The sequence below is a fragment of the Heterodontus francisci genome, chromosome 6, assembly GCF_036365525.1.
Source record: "Heterodontus francisci isolate sHetFra1 chromosome 6, sHetFra1.hap1, whole genome shotgun sequence".
Taxonomy (NCBI): Eukaryota; Metazoa; Chordata; class Chondrichthyes; order Heterodontiformes; family Heterodontidae; genus Heterodontus; species Heterodontus francisci.
Genome location: NC_090376.1, coordinates 120,905,160 through 120,928,094, shown reverse-complemented (window position 1 = coordinate 120,928,094; position 22,935 = coordinate 120,905,160). Strand labels below are relative to the sequence as shown.

General features: G+C 42.4%; 1 protein-coding gene across 1 annotated transcript in view; it reads right to left on the bottom strand.

Annotated features, from left to right (window-relative positions):
* Positions 1 to 22,935, bottom strand: part of nalcn (sodium leak channel, non-selective) — a 175,149-nt gene that overhangs the window by 102,908 nt on the left and 49,306 nt on the right. The window contains exons 11-15 of the mRNA XM_068032929.1: positions 22,430 to 22,561; positions 18,634 to 18,801; positions 16,731 to 16,922; positions 7,704 to 7,841; positions 911 to 985 (exon numbers count right to left, since the gene is read on the bottom strand). Of these exons, the coding sequence (XP_067889030.1) occupies positions 911 to 985; positions 7,704 to 7,841; positions 16,731 to 16,922; positions 18,634 to 18,801; positions 22,430 to 22,561 (705 nt within the window). The remainder of the gene's footprint in view (positions 1 to 910; positions 986 to 7,703; positions 7,842 to 16,730; positions 16,923 to 18,633; positions 18,802 to 22,429; positions 22,562 to 22,935) is intronic.

Below are 22,935 nucleotides of genomic sequence, written 5' to 3'. Positions count from 1 at the left end.
GGACAGGTCTACAACTGCATATCCTCAATTACAACCTACCACACACCCACACATACATTACTGCTATTCAATTATACTTCCCCTCCCCTTTTATCTATTTAATATTTTATACCAAATTAAAAATCTTTTAAAAATGTTTCCATCACGTCACTGGTTCTGGCAATGCTTCAGGCAGTGATGTTTAATGATAACTTTACTAATGGATGTCTGTATGTCTGGAGATAAGTTTTTTTTTCTAAATTTAAGGTCAGCTTAACTTAACTGGCAGCACAATGTGTCTGAGACAGACGCCCCACTTGGACATTCATCAAGGCTGATGCATGAGCTAAGAAGCACTTTGGGACGTTCCAAGGTCGTGCAAAGTGTTATATAGAAATGCAAGCTGGTTGTTAAAATTGAAACTCTGTTCACCTGTATAAATGGACATTAAAGTTCTCATAGCACTATTTCAACAAAAGAAGGGAGTTCTTCAATGGCCTGACCAACGTTCCATGGAGCCACTGAAGACGAACATTCAGCAAATTGGGTCCGAACCAGCTATTTGCTAAAGCAGAATTTTTACCCTTTGCAACAATATAATTTCAAGGCTTTTGACAATAACTTAATAAAATACAATCATCAGAGTTCCTGTTTAATGGTTCATTCACCCTATTTGGGAATGCAGGATTGCAAATGAGTGGAAGCTGATTAGGTCATAAGGATAAGGGAGCTCAGTGCACATCAATAACCACCTCACTCCCTGCAAGTTTCTAGAACATGTTTTCTTCAAAGTTCTTTAAAAACTCTATAAACTTTACATATAAACATACAGTTGAAAGAATGCTGAAGATGGTTCTAGACATAATGTGCACTCACACACACAGCGAGAAATGTTCAGACGAGGAAGTCGGGTCAACGTGTAAATCTTTACCTGTTTTAGTTTCTTTAAATCTTCATCCAATTCTAGATTGTCCAGAATGACAGCAACAAACAGACTCAATAGAATCTGCAGTGTGATTAAAAACACTTTTCAGATAAAACTTTCATCATGTTAAAACAGTAATTGTTTTGTAACTCAGTTTAAGGAAACATAAATACATACAAAAAAAATCTGAATTTGAACACAACATGCAAACAATTCATATGACAAACAGTAGAAGTACAGGCAGAATATGTTTGTTCAATTGGTGTAAAAATATTAAAATGAGCAGGCAGTTGTTTTGTTAAATTACAAAATAACTTTTTATACATGAACTTCACATAAAATTCATACACTCTACATAAAAATAGAATTACATTAATTTTACAGCACAGAAACTGATCTAAGCTAGTGTTTATGTTCCACAAGAGCCTCCTCCCACCCTACCTCATCTCATCCTATCAGCATATCCTTCTATTCATTTCTCCATGTGTTTATCCAGCTTCCCTCTAAATATCTCTATACTGTTCACCTCAACCACTCCCTGTGGTAATGAGTTCCACATTCTCACCACTCTCTGGGTAAAGAAGTTTCTCCTGAATTACCGGTTGGATTTATTAGTGACTATCTTATATTTATGGCCCCTAATTTTGGACTCCTCACAAGTGGAAACATCTTTGAGTTGTTGTTGAATTCCCTCCCTACACCTCTCTCTCCTCCTTCAGGACTCTCCTTAAAATCCACATCTTTGACCAAACAGGTGTCCCAATATCTCCTTATGTGGCTCGGTGTCATATTTTGTTTGATAATGCTGACGTTTTCATGGATTAATCAAGGATAGTCAACATGGATTTGTTAAGGGAAGGTCGTGATTGAATTTTTTAAGGAAGTAACAAGGAGGATTGATGAGGGTCGTGCAGCTGATGTGGTCTACATGGATTTTAGAAAGGCTTTTGACAAGGTCTCACATGACAGACTGGTTAAAAAGAATAAAAGTCCATAGGATCCAGGGAAATGCAGCAAGTTGGATACAATATGGGCTCAGTGGCAGGAAACAAAGGGTAGTTGTTGAGGGTGTTTTAGCGATTGGAGGGTTGTTTCCAGTGGGGTTCCGCAGGGCTCAGTACTGTGTCCCCTGCTTTTCGTGGTATATATTAATGATTTGGACATAAATATAGGGGGCATGATCAAGAAGTTTGTAGATGTCACAAAAATTGGCCGCGTGATTGATAGCGAGGAGGATAGCTGTAGATTGCAGGAAGATATTTTGCGTGGCCCAGGCCTTTAATTGGCAATAGCACCACCCTTGTCCACAGGTTTGATCACAATGTTGTAGTTAGGCCTGAGAGAACAAAGTGCAGCAGGTTCAGAGGGAGACAGGCTAGAGAGTGAGCAAAGGGAGCTGAGAAATTGAAATGGCCGATGTCAGACCGTTGGTTCTCAATGAAAAGATCAAGAGCGGGTAACAGGTCAGAGGGAGGGGTCCAAGTGGAGGGAGAATACTAGGGGTGGGTGAATGGATCTGCTCTTCGGGGGTAGGACTCCTGGTCAAAGAAGTGAGCCAGATTGGGTGACTGCTTTGCGGAACACCCCTGCTCAGTTCGCAAGCATGACCCCAAGATGCTGGTTGCTTGCCATTTCAACCCACCACCCTGCTCTCACACCCACATTTCTGTCCTCGGCCTGCTGCAGTGTTCCACTGAACATCAATCCAAGCTCGAGGAACAGTACCTCATTTCCCGATTAGACACTCTACAGCCTTCTGGACTCAACATTGAGTGCAATAATTTGGGAACATGACTGGCCTTTTTATTATGATTTTATTTTATTTTAACCATATGCCTGCCTTAATCTTGCTTTTTCATGTTTGTGCTTTTGGGGAGAGCTGTTCATTCTTCTGCCATTAACACTCTCTCTGGACTAATATTTTATCTTTTACCACAAGCAACAACACCCCCTTTGCCTTTGTCCCATGACATCTTTGTCATTTAATCTCTCCGGTCCTCTGTCCTATCACACGCCCTCCCTTTTGTTCTCTTTCCCCACCACCCTGGTTTCACTTGCTTAAAAGCAATTACATTTCTAACCTTTGCTAGTTCTGATGAAAGGTCATAGACCTGAAATATTAACTCTGCTCCCCTCTCCACAGTTGCTGCTAGACCTGCTGAGTATTTCCAGCATTTTCTGTTTTTATTTCAGATTTCCAGCATCCACAGTATTTGGCTTTTATTTCAAGGAATAGAAGGATATGCTGATGGGGTGAGATGAAGTTTGGCTGGAGCAGACACACCAGCAGAGACCAGTTGGCCCGAATGACCAGTTTCTGTGCTGTAAATTCTATGTAATTCATATTTACCATCTCAGTTTCTCAATCAATAAAGTTTAAGTGCAAGACTTGTGTGCTATACATACGTGTATGCATATGAATTAGGAGCAGGAGTAGGCCACTCGGCCCCTCGAGCCTGCTCCACCATTCAATAAAGTCATGGCTGATCTGATTGTAACCTCAACTCCACATTCCCGCATACCCTTGATAACCTTCCACCCCTTTGCTTATCAAGAGTCTATCTACCTCTGCCTTAAAAATATTCAAAGGCTCTGTTCCTCAAAAGGCAGTGGAAGCAGAGTTCCAAAGCCTCACTTATGGTTGGCTGAACTTTCCAAATTTTGTATCTGCAAAGTGTTTCAGCTCATGCGTAACACAATCAACTGTGGGAATAAGCTCCCTTCAATCTCCCCCAATAATGTGTCACCTTCCCACCACTACTCTTAACGCACAACTGTTAAGCACATTGGGCTGAATCTTCCAAACTTTGAAAATTTTCGGCAGTCGGGACTATTTCTGTGTCCCGACCCCATTCGCAGCAGCAGTGCACCTCCCAGAGTAATTTTATAGAAGGCGCCCAATTAAGATGCTGCCTCTGGGATCATTGTCCAATTGGGGATGGTGAGTGGGTTGCGGAGGTGGGAGGATGAGACAGTGTGGGAGGATGAGACAGTGTGTGAGGCCTCAAGGCCAGCCGACAGCCTTCACTGTGTCTGCAGTGAGAATGCTGCTGGTGTGCATGGGGCACAAGAGGACAAGACAAAATGGAGGAGTGACATGGCTGGAGGCAACGGCTGTCACTTCCTCACCACCTGCACTGTACCTTACTGCAGTCTCCAGGAGACTGGAAGGAAATTGCAAAGCCTCTGCCTGCAGAGGACCTCAGGCTGGTAATTTGCATCTTAAGGCGGTTGATTTAATTTATTTGTTTATTTATCGTGGCACTCTGACCTCCCGCTCTGCACCGCCTCCTGTTACCAGACGAGCTGCAGACACAGCAGGGGAGGGTGGGGGATGGTCCCATGTGACGCCAGTAAAACCTCATTTCCACCAGAAAATTGCTGATGAGCCATCATTGGCTTCCCATCACTGCACTGAAGCTGCCTCCAGGAAAAACGTGAGGAGGCAGGAACATGTCAGGGAACCAGCAGTGCGATTTTCCCTGCACCCCCCGCCCCCCACCTCCACCACCCGGTCCCTGCCGCCTCCAAACATATCTCCAGGTCCCTAGGAAGATTCCTCCCATTGATTCTGAACTTGCTCTGGGCTTGGGGCCCAATGCAGGGTGAAGGGGGCAGAAAAGATGATTGAAACATTGGATAAAATATCCATTCTGCCAAAGACTGGAATCTCAGTTGACAAAGCACAGAAAGAGGCCATTCAGCCCATTGTGCCTGTGGCAGCTTTTTGAAAGAGTTATCCAATTAGTTTCACTCCAACAGCTCTTTCTCCTGCTGAGAAGATCAAGTTTCTGATTGGGAGTCAGTGATGGCACTTTGAACTCCGAGATACCCTTGTAAGGTCAGGAGAGGAAAAGGTCAGTTGCGCCGAGCTGGACCACGAATATGTGGCCCGATCATTGTCATGAGCAAGGTGTGGGGCAAGAGAACTGAATGGTAAACAGTCCTGGGCTTAAATTCACCTGCAACTGTTTTGACACCATCTATTTTCCTTCCCTATTTAAATTTCTATAATGCCTCTCATGACCTCAGGACGTCCCAAAGCACTTCTCAGCCAATGAAATATTTTTGAAGTGTAGCAACTGTTGTGATGTAGGAACACTGTAGCCAATTTGCACACAGCAAGATCCCACAAACAGCAATCTGATAATGACCAGATAACCTGTGTTTTGTGATGCTGGTTGAGGGGTAAAAATGTTTTGCAATTTTTAATGAGCATTTTACATATGTTCTCAGCTACTGATGGGGAAATTTTACAACAACAATTAATGCAACATTTGCACTTTAAGTCTGCTTACCGAACCATTTGTTACAAATTTACACAATTATTAAATACAAATGTGCCAAAATGCTTCTTAGTTTAATTTATATTGTACAAAGCGTTTGCATAATTTCCATCAGTACTGATTATATGCAACAGAACACTTTCAAAACCCATGTGATATTTCTGTCACAACCTTCTGGTACTTGCTTAAGAATTGTATGAGATATAATGACCAGCAGTATTTTAATGACCTCATTTTGTTCAGTAATTACAATGCTGATGGGAATCCCAGGAACAGCAGAATTCAAGGTTGTGCAGCTTGAAAATCACTCAAGCAGTCTGCCATAAAGAGCTCTTCACTAAATAACTGCTGCACATTTACAGTGCAAGCTGTGCTCAGCACAAGCATCTCACTGGGACAGACGATGACTGCGCTGGATTTAGAGAGAAAGAGGGATTCCTGTGCAGCAGGAGAGTCAGGTGCGCATGCACCTCCTGGTATCCGACGCTCAGTTGCAGACGGTCCAGGAATTACCTCGCGATGGGACCCGTGCAGAACTATTTGGGCATGCATAATCTAAGCCAACACTCGCAGCACCATATTGAAGCAGTGCTGCACTGCCATCCTTCAGGTGAGTTGTTAAACCAAGGGCCTGCCTGCCCTCTCAGGTGGGAGCAAGAGTTCTGTTGGCAGTGCACTAGCATGAACTTGCATTTACAGAACATCTTTAATGTAGTTAAACGTCCCATGGTGCTTCAGAGGCACATGTCCAAACAAGATTTCACATCGTGCCACATAAAGAGATAGAGGACAGGAGAGGTAGGCTTTAAGGAGTGTCATAAAGAAGAGGAGAGAGGTGGAGAGGTTTACGGAGGGAATTCCAGAGTTTAGGGTCCAGGCAGCTGAAGGCATGGCCACCAATAGTGGAGCGATTAAAACTGGAGAAGTGCAAGAGGATAGAAAAGCAGGGGAATTCTCCCCGGTGTCCTGGCCAACATTTCTCCCTCCTCAAACATCGCTATCCTGACCTGGAACTATATCGCCGTTCCTTCACTGTCGCTGCATCAAAATCCTGGAACTCCCTTCCTGACAGCACTGTGGGTGTACCTACCCCACACGGACTGCAGCAGTTCAAGAAGGCAGCTCACCACCACCTTCTCAAGGGCAATTAGGGATGGGCAATAAATGCTGGCCTGGCCAGCGACGCCCACATCCCATGAAAGAATTTAAAGAAAACAAAAAACAGATTATCTGGTCATTATCACATTACTGTTTGTGGGAGCTTGCTGTGTGTGAATTTTCTGACACATTTCCTACATTACAACAGAGACTACACTTCAAAAGTACGTAATTGGCTGTAAAGCGGTTTGGGACATCCTGAGGTTGTAAAAGATGCTAAAGAAATGCAAGTCTTTTTTCTTTCCCTTTTTCTCTCTCCCTTTCTTTCTTTCTTCCTGAGATTGAGCAGGGAGGCAGGCATCAATTTGTGTTGTTTACAGGAAGCCACATTTCAATCTGGAATCAGCATGGTTACAGCCCTCGAGTACTTCAAAATAGAATTCTGATTATACTGGCTGATTTATTTTCTTCAGATGCCTGTCCTGGGTTTCTAATTATGGCCACAAGGTGCAGAGTTTTTCTTATTGAAAATTAATTATGGTAAGCAAATTAATACCATGGGAAGGAGACAGAAAAAGATCTAGTGATTCATAAGTTTGAATTTCCTAGTCTTCAGAACTTGTTTATTTTTTTTTTAAAAGGCTGTGTCAGCAGCTTTGCTTCACAGGTGTGAGATTTTTTTCCTCTTAAATTATGGAAATTATTGGTTGATTTCTCACGAGAGTTTTCACAAACAAAAAGAAAAGCCCCACATTTCCTTGTTGGTTTTAGCAGAATCAGGGGAGTTAATTGCAGCAAGGAATTTTTCTGGCAATTCATTTTGGGAACCAGGAGAAGCAGCTCAGAAATTATAGGAGGAGTTCAACGAAATATGTAAATGGACAGAATTTTGGGTCAACTCTGGTGCCAGCCTTGGCTCAGTTGGTAGCACTCCTACCTCTGAGTCAGAAGGTCTTGGGTTCAAGTCCTACTCCAGAGACTTGAGCACATATTCCAGACAGACACTCCCAGTGCAGTACTGAGGGAGTGCTGCACTGTGGAGGTGCCATTTTTCGGATGAGACATTAAACCGAGGCCCCATCTGCCCTCTCAGGCGGACATAAAAGATCCCACGGCCACTATTTTGAAGATGAGCAGGGGAATTCTCCCCTGTGTCCTGGCTAACACTTCCTCGAAGGCCATCACTAAAACACATTATCTGGCCATCGTCACATTGCTGTTTGTGGGAGCTTGCTATGCTTAGCTGCCACATTTCCTACAAGTGACTAACTTCAAAAAGTACTGCCTTGGCTGTAAAGCACTTTGCGACATCCTGAGGTTGTGAAAGATGCTATAGAAATGCAAATTCTTTCTGAAGAGAAAATGAAGGCCAGTATCATGCACAAATAAAAGCTTTGTTACATGAGTAAACCTACCAACGTAGCAAATAGATGGTACAAGATGAAATAAATGGCAACCAATGGTGCCCACACACGTCCTACTGCGATCAAAGTTTGATCCATTACGTCAACCCATCCTTCCTGTGTAATAATCTGGAACATGGACATAAAAGCCTGGAGAAAAACAAGCAAAAATTATAAACATTAGTCAAGCATACATAGTCTTGTATGGAAGAGAATTGCTATAATTACTAAGAACACTGGCTAACCTTCTGTCAGATTTTACTTGAAGACATGCTTGGGCAATTTGGCTTTTTCACAGCAGGCTGCGGCAAAGCACAGCAATTCTAATCACTCTCAAAATGTTACTTATTAGCCATCAGTTGAAAGCTTCCTGTTTCAGTGAAATGGAAGTGACTAAATACGTCTCTGTAGTGAGACGTAACTTTGCTCTCCATATTATAAAAAAGAACATAGAGGCCCTGGAGAAAGTACAAACAAGATTCACAATGATGATCCCAGAATTAAGGTGTTATAACTATCAGGAAAGACTAAACAAGCTGAGGCTTCTTACTCGAGAAAAGAGAAGGCTGTGGTAACCTAATAGAGGTCTTTAAAATTATGAAGGGAGTTTAATAGGGTAGATTAGATTGATTAGATTAGAGATACAGCACTGAAACAGGCCCTTCGGCCCACCGAGTCTGTGCCGAACATCAACCACCCATTTATACTAATCCTACACTAATCCCATATTCCTACCAAACATCCCCACCTGTCCCTATATTTCCCTACCACCTACCTATACTAGTGACAATTTATAATGGCCAATTTACCTATCAACCTGCAAGTCTTTTGGCTTGTGGGAGGAAACCGGAGCACCCGGAGAAAACCCACGCAGACACAGGGAGAACTTGCAAACTCCACACAGGCAGTACCCGGAATCGAACCCGGGTCCCTGGAGCTGTGAGGCTGCGGTGCTAACCACTGCGCCACTGTGCCGCCCTAAGACGCCGTGAAAACTTTTGAAAGCATCTAAAACTAGGGGCCATAAATATAAGATAGTGATGAATAAATCCAATAGGAAATTCAGGAGGAACTTCTTTACCCAGAGAATGGTGAGAATGTGGAACTCGCTACTACAGGAAGTGGTTAAGGTGAATAACAAATGCATTTACGGGGAATCTGGATAAACACGAGGGATAAAGGAATAGGTTATACTGATGGGGTGAAATGAAGTAGAAAGGGATGAGGCCCGTGTGGAGCATTGACCAGCTGGGCCGAATGTAATTCTATGTACTTTCCTAACCAGGATCGAATATTTTAGTTGAAAATTGTAAAAGATTTTGCTCCTCCAGCATTCCCTCAAGAAATTAAAAAAGGTCATGCCATTGGATTGAAATGGTAATACTGAATTGAAGCTGATGTTTAAATCAAAATGCCTTATCATTAACCTGAGGAGTTTAAACAGAGCAGCCCATATGGAAATTTCAGCACAAGATCTATTTAAATACATCTCCTTCCAGGTTAGCAATACCTGTTGTGACAAATTTTAGTGGTCTGGAGATAAGTAGGTGCCAGTCCTCCCCGCAACCAATATTTATCCTTCAATCGACATCACGAAAACAGATTATCTGGCATTATCACTTTGCTATTTGCGGGATCTTGCTGTGCACAAATTGGCTGCCTCTTTTCCTGGATTACAACCGTAATGCAGCGTAATGATGACTTCACCTTTAAGAAACTGTACCTTTGAGACCAGGCCACTGATGCAACTGGTGACATCATCAGACATATATGAAGAGGGGACACTATTTTGAGAGGTACGCTCAACATATTGGTTGGCACACGCAGACAAACAGACACACACACACACATATACACACACAAGAGGAAAAGACCTGGATCTGAGATCATTCAATGTAGATAAGTAAGACAATAAATAGTTTATGTGTTGAATCTGAATATAAAGCATGTGGTTATCATTTAATGAAGGATTAAGAACACTGTACAACACTACATTTTTCTGGCATCGAGGATTAAATAAAAAAAAGAAACCATACAGACAATCCAGGAACATACAGAAGTCTTGCACTAAGGATTTCAGATTTTACAAAAAACAATCACCATGTCTGTGCAACAACTGCCACTCTTTCCAGCCTTTACAGAGACAGTCAGCAACCCAAGGCCACAGTGGAGCAAATGGCTAGCAAGATTCGAACACCTAACAGTGACGCTCGATATCGTTACAACCCAAGAAAGACAGCCTTACTCCTACACTATTTTGGACCAATAGTCAATGATATGTTCAATACACTAACAGACACCGGAACGGACGATGATTATGATGCAGCAAAGTATGCTCTAACAAGATATTTTCAACCCAGGGAAAATACTCACTACGAAATTTATGTCTTCAGGCAAGTAAAACAAGATAAGTCCATTATGTGACACGACTCAGAGGTCTGAGTCAGAATTGCAACTTCACAGATGTGGACAAAGAAGTTATCTCCCAGATCATTATGATGTGCTAATCACCAAGACTAAAAAGGCAAGCTCTTAAAGAGGGAAAATTGTTAAACTTGCAAAGGTTACTCAATATTGTGAGAACGCTGCAAGCCAGTGAAAGACAAGCTGAAGTCTTACAAGGAAAAGAGGCAAATAAGATGAGAATCTCCTGAGGCCAGGTCAGGATTGTCGACAGAAATCAGTGAATACCACACGTGGAAAGTTTCACCAGAGAAACAGACCAAACACAAAGGAACAGAGGAAACCCAGGAGTAAAAGGTCCAAGGCACATCAAGAAAAACCAAGACAGAGTTCACATCACATAATGTTTGAACAAGCTATCATTGCAGTGGTGCATTTCCTCACTACAAAATATGTCCTGCCAGACTAAAGAAGGATCCTGTCAGATGGTTCCCTGAGCAGACTGCCAAAGTCATTTGGCGGAATGCCTCATCACCAGAACTTTCAAACAAGCACCAAGATGTAGCTTGGCTGGTGGTGAGAAGAGCCCTCCCTGTCAGATCCATCCTGCATGCCCGAAGTCTCACCCCTTCCGCACAATGCCCCCGCGGTGGCTGTGGGGGGGGGGGGGGGGGGGGGGGGAAGGGGGAAAGAAACGGTTGCCCACCTCCTTCTGAAATGTGTCTTTGCAAAGCAGGTGTGGAAAGAGATGCAGTGGTTTTTGTCAAGGTTCATCCCAAGCAGCTCTGTAACACAGGAGTCTGTGCTCTACGGGCTGTTCCCAGGGACGCACACCGAGATAAACATCAACTGCTGCTGGAGGATCATCAATTCGGTGAAAGACGCCCTTTGGTCTGCCCGAAACTTGCTGGTCTTCCAGCGCAAAGAGTTGTCCACGACCGATTGTTGCAGACTGGCACATTCCAAGGTCCAGGACTACGTGCTGAGGGACGCACTAAAGCTTGGGGCAGCTCAATGGGGAAAGAGCACCGTGTAAGGTCCCCCCACCAAGCTGAACGGAGGGGCTGGATCCATGGGGAACCCCTTAAACTGTATCGGGAAAATTTTATCTCCTGTAAAATGTGAAAATGTATCTGGCAAGACAAATGTGAAATGGAAGGGTTGTGAGGCGACTCATTATTGTATTGAAGGAAACTGTTCACCTTTGCACTGTTTGTAATTTTTGACCTGATGCTGTTTGAAACTGTTTGGTAATGTATTTTTTACAGATTTTTATGAATAAAGTATATTTTGGAAATTAAAAAAAAACTAAAGAAGTGTAACACCTGCAGAAAAAATGGGACATTTCACAAGAGTATGCCTATCGAAGACATTAATAAAGTTGAAGGCCAGAAGGAAGATTACATATTCGCAGAATGAGAGATTTTTGTTGCTCACAACCACAAATACCGACGACGCCTGCCCATATGCGATGTGTTCATAAGCAATTTGACAATCTCTGCAGTAATTGACTCAGGAGCAACAGTCAACATAATGGATGCCCAGACATTCCACAAGTAACAGAGAAAACAGAAACTGCAAGTGAACAAGCCGATATCTAAAATCTTCTCCTACGGATCACATACTCCTCTACTGGCCCTAGGGATCATCCAAGTTACTCTGAAATCCTCCCATGGGTCCACATGTCAGACTAGGTTCCATGTTGTAGACTCAAGCAAGGGAAATCTGTTAAGTTTCGAAGCTGCCAGGGAATTGAAGCTGTTCATGATCAACACCATCAGCGGACAGAACTACCTGATGAAAAAAGACATTCGGAAAAAGAATTCACAATTATTCAAAGGCATCGGCAAAGTGAAAAACAAGAAAATCAAGCTCCATATAGATGAGTCAGTCCAACCCAAACAACAGGAGGATTCCATTCCATACCAGAAAAGAATAGAGAAAGAATTGGACAGACTGGAGAAGTTGGACATCATTGAAAAAAGAGAAGGGCCAATGCCACAGATCGGTCCAATTGTTGTAGTCCCCAAATCCACAAGACAAGTATGAATTTGCGTGGACATGAGAGTGATAAAAAAGGCCAACAAAGTGATAAAAACAGGAAAGGCTCCAAATGCCAAGGCTAGAGGAGATAATTGAGGACATGAATGGGTCAACAATCTCCAATACCATGGATTTGACTGCTGGATATCACCAATTTAAGTAGGATGAATCCAGTCGATACGTAAATACCTTCAGTATCTGTTGGATTAAGAGGGTACAAGTGCTTAATGTTCAGAGTAAACGCAGCCTCTGTAATCTTTCAATCAGCAGTAACAGAAAGACTTACAGGCCTAAATGGTGCCAAGGGTGTCTCAGATGATATTATTGTATATGGGAGAACACGAGCATGATATGACAAGCACTTAGAAGCAGTCTTGGATCGACTCCAAGTGCACAATTTGTGACTCATTGAAGACAAGTGCACTTTTTCAGCGACAGAAGTGAAGTTCAAATGGACACAAATTTAATGAAAAAGGTCTATCTCCAGATTCTAAGAAGGTGGAGGCAATGTTGAACGCAGATCCTCCAGCAAATGCAAAACAAGTCAAATCTTTCCTAGGATTAGCATCGTACATTGTGAGATTTATCCCAAAGTGTGCCTCTATCACAGCCCCACTTTGACAGCTCACTTGACAAGATGTCAATTGGAAATAGGACAAGGCAGAAATGCAGGCATTTCCGAACTTAAAGGAAACTCTGACAAACACTGACTTATTTCGATCCCAGAAGACACACTGAGTTGATAGTACATGCTAGTCCAGTTGGTCTCTGAACCATGCTCTGCCAAGACAACAAAACAATATCATGTGCAAGCAGACACAGAAACAAGATATACACAGAACAGAAAAAGGAACGCTCGCAGTTGTATGGGGAGCAGAACATTTCCACTTATACGAAGCAAAGTTTAATGTCGTGACAGATCACAAACCATTGCAGGGCCTTTTCCCGCTGGTGAATATATTTTAATCATAATAGATAATTACAGCAGATATCCTGATGTAGAAATAGTGACATCGACATCTGCAAGAGCAACTTACCCAAATTTGATGCCGTCTTCACAAGACGAGGGATACCTGATACAGTAAGAACAGACAATTGCTGCCATTTAATGGTCATGAATCTGCCGATTTTGCTACCCACTTAGGATTCACCCATCAAAGAATCAAACCCTTACGGTCGAGAGCAAATGGAGAGGTTGAATGTTTTAATTGCACCCTAATGAAAACCATATTAGAATTAGAACATTACAGCGCAGTACAGGCCCTTCGGCCCTCGATGTTGTGCCGACCTGTGAAACCATCTGACCTACACTATTCCATTTTCATCCATATGTCTATCCAATGACCACTTAAATGCCCTTAAAGTTGGAGAGTCTACTACTGTTGCAGGCAGGGCGTTCCACGCCCCTACTACTCTCTGAGTAAAGAAACTACCTCTAACATCTGTCCTATATCTATCACCCCTCAACTTAAAGCTATGTCCCCTCGTGTTTGCCATCACCATCCGAGGAAAAAGACTCTCACTATCCACCCTATCTAACCCTCTGATTATCTTTTATGTCTCTATTAAGTCACCTCTCCTCCTCCTTCTCTCCAACGAAAACAACCTCAAGTCCCTCAGCCTTTCCTCGTAAGACCTTCCCTCCATACCAGGCAACATCCTAGTAAATCTCCTCTGCACCCTTTCCAAAGCTTCCACATCCTTCCTATAATGCTGTGACTCCATTTGCCATCTCTCAGCCCAGCTCTGCAGCTATCTATGTCCCTCTGTACCCTACAACATCCTTCGGCACTATCCACAACTCCACCGACCTTCGTGTCATCCGCAAATTTACTAACCCACCCTTCTACACCCTCTTCCAGGTCATTTATAAAAATGACAAACAGCAGTGGCCCCAAAACAGATCCTTGCGGTACACCACTAGTAACTAAACTCCAGGATGAACATTTGCCATCAACCACCACCCTCTGTCTTCTTTCAGCTAGCCAACTTCTGATCCAAAGCTCTAAATCACCTTTAACCCCATACTTCCGTATTTTCTGCAATAGCCTACCGTGGGGAACCTGATCAAACACCTTACTGAAATCCATATACACCACATCCACTGCTTTACCCTCATCGAACTGTTTGGTCACCTTCTCGAAAAACTCAATAAGGTTTGTGAGGCATGACCTACCCTTCACAAAACCGTGCTGACTATCGCTAATGAACTTATTCTTTTCAAGATGATTATAAATCCTGTCTCTTATAACCTTTTCCAACATTTTACCCACAACCGAAGTAAGGCTCACAGGTCTATAATTACCAGGGCTGTCTCTACTCCCCTTCTTGAACAAGGGGACAACATTTGCTATCCTCCAGTCTTCCGGCACTATTCCTGTCGACAATGACGACATAAAGATCAAGGACAAAGGGCTCTGCAATCTCCTCCCTGGCTTCCCAGAGAATCCTAGGATAAATCCCATCTGGCCCAGGGGACTTATCTATTTTCACACTTTCCAAAATTGCTAACACCTCCTCCTTGTGAACCTCAATCCCATCTAGCCTAGTAGTCTGAATCTCAGTATTCTCCTCGACAACATTTTCTTTCTCTACTGTAAATACTGACGAAAAATATTCATTTAACGCTTCCCCTATCTCCTCTGATTCCACACACAACTTCCCACTACTATCCTTGAATGGCCCTAATCTAACTCTATTCATTCCTTTATTCCTGATATACCTATAGAAAGCCTTAGGGTTTTCCTTGATCCTATCCGCCAATTACTTCTCGTGTCCTCTCCTTGCTCTTCTTCGCTCTCCCTTTAGATCCTTCCTGGCTAGCTTGTAATAGCTCACGCTGAAGGAAAGAGCTGTAAACAACTCTTCATATTTCTAAGAGCCTACAGGGCAACCCCTCATTCGACCACAAATATATCACCAAGCTTTGCTCTAAACGGAAGACAGATAAAGTGCGAACTGCCACAATTCACGCCCACACAACCCTACACTCATTCAACAGAAAGCTTGACGGATAGAGACAAGAGTCAAAAACAGAGGATAAAGACACATGCAGACTGCCAGATGCTCGCAAAAGACAGAGAGAGAGATAAAAGGAGACAAAGTCCTGGCTCAACAAGAGAAAACATCTAAAATTAGCTCACCATTTGACCAAGACTGCTTACGGTAGTTCAGAGAAAAGGAAGCATGCCCATCATGAAGAAAGGAAACTATATTGTGAAGAGAAATTTAACCTTCTTCCAAAAACTTAAATGCTAAACACTTCCAGACGACAGTGAAAACAACTTGATGACTTCACACCTGCGACAACTGAAGAAGCAGCTCAGCCAAACCAAGCAGAGACGAGATCGATACTGCAAGATCCATCATCGAGACCTCATTGATTCCTGTTCGAGTTAAAGACTATATCCTGCATTGATGAAAGGAGCCAGGGGGAAGAAGTCTGTTGTTGAGGGTGGTGTGCTTGAAACCGCTCCCCTCCAAATTTTCAAACTTCAGTCCAACCGAGTTTTGTTCAATAAAATTTTACATTAAGTAGCTAGAGAGTAATTGTTAATTATTAAAGGGGTAAACTTTAAATTTAAAAGGGGATATTGTAATATAGTATATTGGTGACTTCATCTTTAAGAAACTGTACCTTTAAGAGACCAGGCAAGTGATGACATTATCATACATATATAAAGGAAGAGACACAATTTTGAGAGGCACATTCAAACACACGGCTGGCAGAGCACACACACCCCCAGAGAGGAAAAGGCCAGGACCTGAGAACATACAATGTAGATAAGTAAGACAATAAATAGTGTTTGTGTTGAATTTGAATATAAAGTTTGCGGTTATCATTTAATGAAGACTTAAGAACACAGTACAACACTACAATAACAGTGACTACACTTCAAAAGTACTTCATTGACTGTGAAGTGCAGTGAGATGTCCTGAGGTTGTGAAAGGTGTGAGATAAAGACAAATCTTTACTTCTCAAGGACCAACTACCACTGGTTACAAAAACAGAATAAATATGTGCACCTATCTTGGTTACTGTGGCTTCTGCCACAAACATTGCTCGTTTGCTCACTATCCTGAGATGATTGCGAGGACCAAGAAAACCAACAAACATTGGACAGATTGAAATAAAAACAGTAAAATGCTGGAAACACTCAGCAGCTCAGAGGGACATGTTGAGGACTTCATGCTTTGAAATTTTAATCCTTCATTCTTCTCTTTACACATGCTGCCTAAGCTGCTGAGTGTTTCCAGAATTTTCCTGATTATATTCCAGCTTTCCTGCATTTAGGTGGGGAGTCTAGGACATAGGGACATAACCTTAAAATCAGGGCCAGGCCATTCAGGAGAGAAGTTAGGAAACACTTTTTCATGAAAGGGTGGCAAAAGTGTGGAACCTTCTCCTACAAAAAGCATTAGACGCTAGTGCAATTAATAATCTAAATCAGAGATCAATAGATTCTTGTTAGACGAGGGTGGGGAGGGATACGGAGCCAAGGCAGGTAAATGGAGTTTTATTGTGTTAAAGGCACTACATAAATGTGCAAGCTGCTGTTGCTACAAAAAGAGGAAAACTATGTAGATACTGACCCTGGGAAATGTTGTAAATCTGTCGAGCTCCTCCACAAAACAGAACATCTGAAGGCTGATGGAGGACATCACAATCAAAAGACTGGCTGTGAAGACCACCAAACTGCCAAGCTTTTTCCCAGGCCCGAATATTTTATATACAAAGTCCTCCAGAGCTGGGGAGATTTTAATCAGTCGGACAACCCTGAGCACCTGACAGAAAGAAAAATTAAAGAAACAATTACATTTCAACTTGAGAAAATAATACTTTTTTTATTTTTAAAAAGTCAAATAGTTCTCATGCACAATTGAAAGTCAATATGGTTTCATATTTATTGATACCATTGACCAGAAACTGAGCTGGAATAGTCATATAAATACCGTGGCTACAAGAGCAGGTCAGAGGCTAGGAATCCAGCGGCGAGTAACTCACCTCCCGACTCCCCAGAGCCTGTCCACCATCTACAAGGCACAAGTCAGGAGTGTGATGGAATACTCTCCACTTGCCTGGATGGGTGCAGCACCAAAAACACTCAAGAACCTCAACACCATCCAGGACAAAGCAGCCTGCTTGATTGGCCCACCATCCACAAACATTCACTCCCTCCACCACTGACACACAGTGGCAGCAGTGTGTACCATCTACAAGATGCACTGCAGCAACGCACCAAGGTTCCTTAGACAGCACCTTCCAAACCCGCGACCTCTACCACCTCGAAGGACAAGAGCAGCAGATTCATGGGAACATCACCACCTGCAAGTTCCCGTCCAAGTCACAGACCATCCTGACTTGGAACTATATTTCCGTTCCTTCACTGTCGCTGGGTCAAAATCCTGGAACTCCTCCCTTCCCAACAGCACTGTGGGTGTACCTACCCCACATGGACTGCAGCGGTTCAAGAAGGCAGCTCACCACCACCTTCTCAAGGGCAATTAGGGATAGGCAATAAATGCTCACATCCCATGAATGAATAAAAATCTACAATACTGTCCTTAATTATATATCAAACATATTAATTGGGTTACAATATGTATTCAACGCTCCTATTTTAAATGCATCCTATGGAAGATCCCATTATAAAAGTTCCCACATTTCACGGAATCCTACTGGACAGAAGGAGGCCACTTGGCCCATTGTGCCTGTGCTGGCTCTTTGGAAGTCCACAAGTTGTTGCTGTTGTTGTTTCTCTGCTCTTTCACCATAGCCTTCCAAATTTCTCCTTTTCAAGTATTTATCCAATTGCCTTTTGAAAGTTACTATTGAATCTGCTTCCACTGCCCTTTCAGGCAGCGCGTTCCAGATCACAACAACTCACTGGGTAAAAAAGTTCTCATCTCCCCAATTACCTTAAATCCGTGTCCTCTGGTTACCAAACCTCCGGATGGAATCAGTTTCTCCTTATTTATTCTATTAAAACCCCTCCATTAAATCACCCCTTAATCTTCTCTGCTCTAAGGAGAACAATCCCAGCTTCTCCAGTCTTTCCACATAAACTCAAGTCCCTCACCTCTGGTACCATTCTTGTAAATCTCCTCAGCATCCTCGAAGACCCCGATAGATTTATTGTGGGTGCCCTTGCCTCATTTCACATTGTGGGGTTTCTGTCCTTGTGACTGTGCTCTCTGGGTGCTCGAGGTTGTACAAATGTGCAGCACCATCTCGTTCCATGTGCTCTGGGCAGCTCAGCCTGGAGGATGCTCCCTGGCATGGACATCAGGACCACTCTCCCCCAGCCCTCTGTATATCCATGCTCCCGACTACTCAGAAATTTCAGCCGCCAAAAAACATCCTCTCTAGTTACAATGTTACATGTAACAAGAGATTGAAGTGCACCAGATAAATATTTACTTCATGGGCTTTCTGCTTGTAGTACTACATTGAGGCTACCCTTTAATTAAAGGCCACAATTATCTGTGAGGTTACCTGAAAATATGTAAACTGAGAATGGTAGAGGTCTGGATAAATGTGCAGCGTTGTTCCCACCACCAGCAGTAGCTCAAACTTGTGAAGGGAGGAGCTAATGTAACCAGTGAAACCCAAACACCAGATTTTCACAAGTGCCTCCAGGTCAAACAAGATGGTGAAAGCAACCTAAAAGACAATTTAAGAAAATAAACATGAAAGATGTTTCCAAATGTTAATCAGAATTAATAGATTTTCTAAAATAAATGCATTTACCTTGTAAGAAAGGTTTTGAGTTCAGAAATATCAGACAAATTGGTATGCTTTATTTTGAAGTACAAATTAATAATGAGCCTGTAACAAAGACCTGTTTACACTATTTGAGTATTAACAATGACCTCCATTTCAAACTGGAAAGGTCGCACATGTTTCCATCATGACTGTAATAGTATGGGCTATGGGGAAAGAGCAGGGGAGTGAGATTAATTAGATAGCCTTTTCAGAGAGCCAGCACAGACACATTGGACCAAATGGCCTCGTTCTGTGTTGTAAGATTCCATTCTATAATTCTATTCTAAAAATGCACGAATGTCATCATCAAAATAAATTTATCACAGGATCAATGAATAAACCCCTATAGTACATTCAATCTCATTCATTTAGAATAACTATCATCCCATTGAAAAATCTAGCTATTTCTCTTTAAAAAAAAGCATCTAGGATTCTGGCTCCAACTACTCTTCCTCACAGTAACAATCTGTATTCCATTCCTAGCAAATTAGGCAACTCTTGCTTATTAAAGAACATTTAGTTTAGTTTTAGTTTAGTTTAGAGATACAGCACTGAAACAGGCCCTTCGGCCCACCGAGTCTGTGCCGACCATCAACCACCCATGTTATACTAATCCTACACTAATTCCATATTCCTACCACTTCCCCACCTGTCCCTATATTCCCCTACCACCTACCTATACTAGGGGCAATTGCTAATGGCCAATTTACCTATCAACCTGCAAGTCTTTGGCTTGTGGGAGGAAACCGGAGCACCCGGAGAAAACCCACGCAGACACAGGGAGAACTTGCAAACTCCACACAGGCAGTACCCAGAATTGAACCCGGGTCGCTGGAGCTGAGAGACTGCAGTGCTAACCACTGCGCCACTGTGTCTAGACTGGGAACTAAATATACCAGGTTATAAGGTCTAATGGATAGGGAAAATGGAAGAGAGGGAGGAGTAGCCTTAGTGATTGAGGATAATTTACATGGAATAAGCAACAGTAATTATATTAAGAAAGTTTCTTTTCAATTATTACATGCATTGATGTGTTAGAAATATGTCTGCTTCGCTTGGGATTTAAACATACAAAGACTTTTTTGTCCAGCCAGAATTATTTTTCCACTTTTGCTTCCCAATTCTTCTGGCTCGCGCTAATAGGATTAAATCAGACATCTACCCGAGGAATCAGTCAGTAAATCACTCAACCTCCAATATTCAAACAAACTTGCAGGACCAGCAGATTCTAAATACCTGTATCTAAAATTGACAACTTAAACTTATTTGTCTTTGCCTGAGCGCATCTCATTTAATAAATAAAATAGGTGTTTACATTAGTGATACACTTTAATTTGTACAAGTTTCCACCATCTACAAGGCACAAGTCAGGAGTGTGATGGAATACACTCCACTTGCCTGGATGGGTGCAGCGCCAACAACATTCAGGAAGCTCGACACCATCCAGGACAAAGCAACCCACTTGATTGGCACCTCATCCACCACCTTCAACATTCACTCCCTCCACCATTGCTGCGCAGTGGCTGCAGTGTGTACAAACATCAAGGCTTTTTGACAGCACCTCTCAAACCCGTGATCTCTACCACCGACAAGGACAAGGGCAGCAGACACATGGGAACACCACCACATGCAAGTTCCCATTCTAGTCACACACCGTCCCGACCCACCAAACACCACTGCATACCTACACCACATAGATTGCAGCAGTTCAAGAAGACAGCTCACCACCACCTTCTCAAGGGCAATTAGAGGTGGGCAATAAAAAAAAAACTTGCATTTCTATCATAACCTCTTTTGAAGTCACTCGTGTAATGCAATGTGGCAGCTAATTTGTACACAGCAAACCCCCACAAATCAGCAAGGAGATAATGACAAGTTAATCTGTTTTAGTGATGTTGATTGAGATAAATATTGGCCAGGACACTGGGAGAACTCCCCTGCTCTTCTTTGAAATAATGCCATGGGATCACACATCCACTTGAGGGGGCAGATAGGGCTTCTAACACTTCATCTGAAAGATGGCAGCTCTGACAGTGCAGCACTCCCTCAGTACTACACTGGAAGTGTCAGTCCTGATTTCTTTGCTCAAGTTTCTGAAGTGGAACTTGAACCCACCACTTTCTGACTGAAAGGGGCGAATGCTACCAACAGAGCCACAGCTGACAATAAATACTGGCCTTGACAGCAACACCCACATCCTATGAATGAATAAATAAAGTTAAAAAAAATAAAGGTTCATTAATTGCATATCTTGTCTGCAAGAATCTATAACCTCTTGCACCACATCAACATTTAAAATTATCACAAGATACAATGAATATGCTTATTTGGAAATATCCAATGTACCATCCAGTTTTTTAAAAAAAACAGTAAGCACATTTTATTCTGAGAAAACAGTCAATCACAGTCTTCCTGCCAAAACAATAAGATTCTATGGTCCACTGACAGATAAATGTTACTGAAATATTTGTGTTTCACGTGGACAATACAGAAGAGACATCTTTCCCAAGCCAGTCTGGTTAAAACTCAGCTTGATGTTCGAAGGGAGATTTGTTTAACTTTAAATTTCCGAAGAATAGCATCTCTCTTGTCATTTCAGGTAACTTTGGGGAAATTTGGAAACTTGTTTAAGTGAAAGTTGAGAACACAATTTGACAACTGCCCTCTGCACGTCAGAAAGTTGTTGGTGCTCTTTTTGGAGAAGGTCGTTTGCTTTTCCAACATTTCTGTACATTTTAATAACAAACTGTACTTTTTGCAAACTAAAAATGAACTATGAGGTAAAAATCAAGTCTTAAAAACGCTCTGTTCACTTGACAGTCGGGCAATTGAGATATTTAAGATGATCAATGGAGTTGATCCCATGAAACTATTTTGAAGAGGAGCCGGAGAGTTCTCCCCAGTGTCCTGGCCAATACTTATCCCTCAACCAACATCACAAAAACAGATTTTCTGGTCTTTATCACATTGCTGTTTGTGGAAGCTCCGTGTGTGCAAATCGGTTGGCATATTTCCTACATTATAATAGCGACTACCCTTTAAAAGTACATCATTGGCTGTAAAGTGCTTTGAGATGCTCGGAGGTTGTGAAAGGCACTACAGAAATGCACGTACGTTCTTCTCAAACTCTGGCATAGGCAATTAGGTCAATTGGCCTGTTTCTGTGCTGTAAATACTATGTGATATAAACTTCAACTTAAAATAAGGTTGCTTCCAGGAACTGTTATGTAACTAATGCTGCCCGTTACTCAACTGGTGGCAACAAGTCGAACTAGTCACCACGTAAAGCATTTGGATGTTTCGGTCTGCTGTCAGCTCATTACCTCTTGGCATTTCCAATCAGAAAACACATCCAGGGAGCAAGCTGACAGCTTTCTACACTGTCAGACACTGGCTGAAGCCAGTCAGTTCGAGGTATATCAGGATGCATAAGGGAGTAGAGAATGGCATGTGATTAAAACACTCTTGAACTAGAGTGGCTTTGCTATTTCTCTCAGGAAATATCCAAGTAGTTTATGGCACACACCTCTGCCAGATAAAACATATCGTACTGGCTCCTGGAATTCTCCCCCTTGTAGTAATTGCTGGCAGCTACAGTGACATCAACAGCGACCATACTCAGAACAAACATGTGGAAAATGGAAGATTGCATCATTTTCTGAAAAAAAAAAGGCAAAGGTTAGATTTTTAACATTATAGAAGGCAATTCATCAAGTTGAATGCTTAGCATGTTCACAATATAGACAGGCTTTCATTTCTAGACCATGAGCTATAATCTGTCCAAAAGCATCTGTTTAAAAAAAGCATACGGGATCCTTGACTTTAATAGGAGGCATAATGTAGAAAAGCAAAGAGGTTACACTCAACCTTTATAAAACACTCGTCAGACCTCAGCTGGAGTATAGTGTTCAATTCTGGGCCCCACACTTTAGAAAGGCCCTGGAGAGGGTGCAGAGGGAATTTACAGTCAATGAAGTACTGTTGAGGTGCAGTTACTGTTGTAAGCTGGAAACAAGGCAGGCAATTTGAACA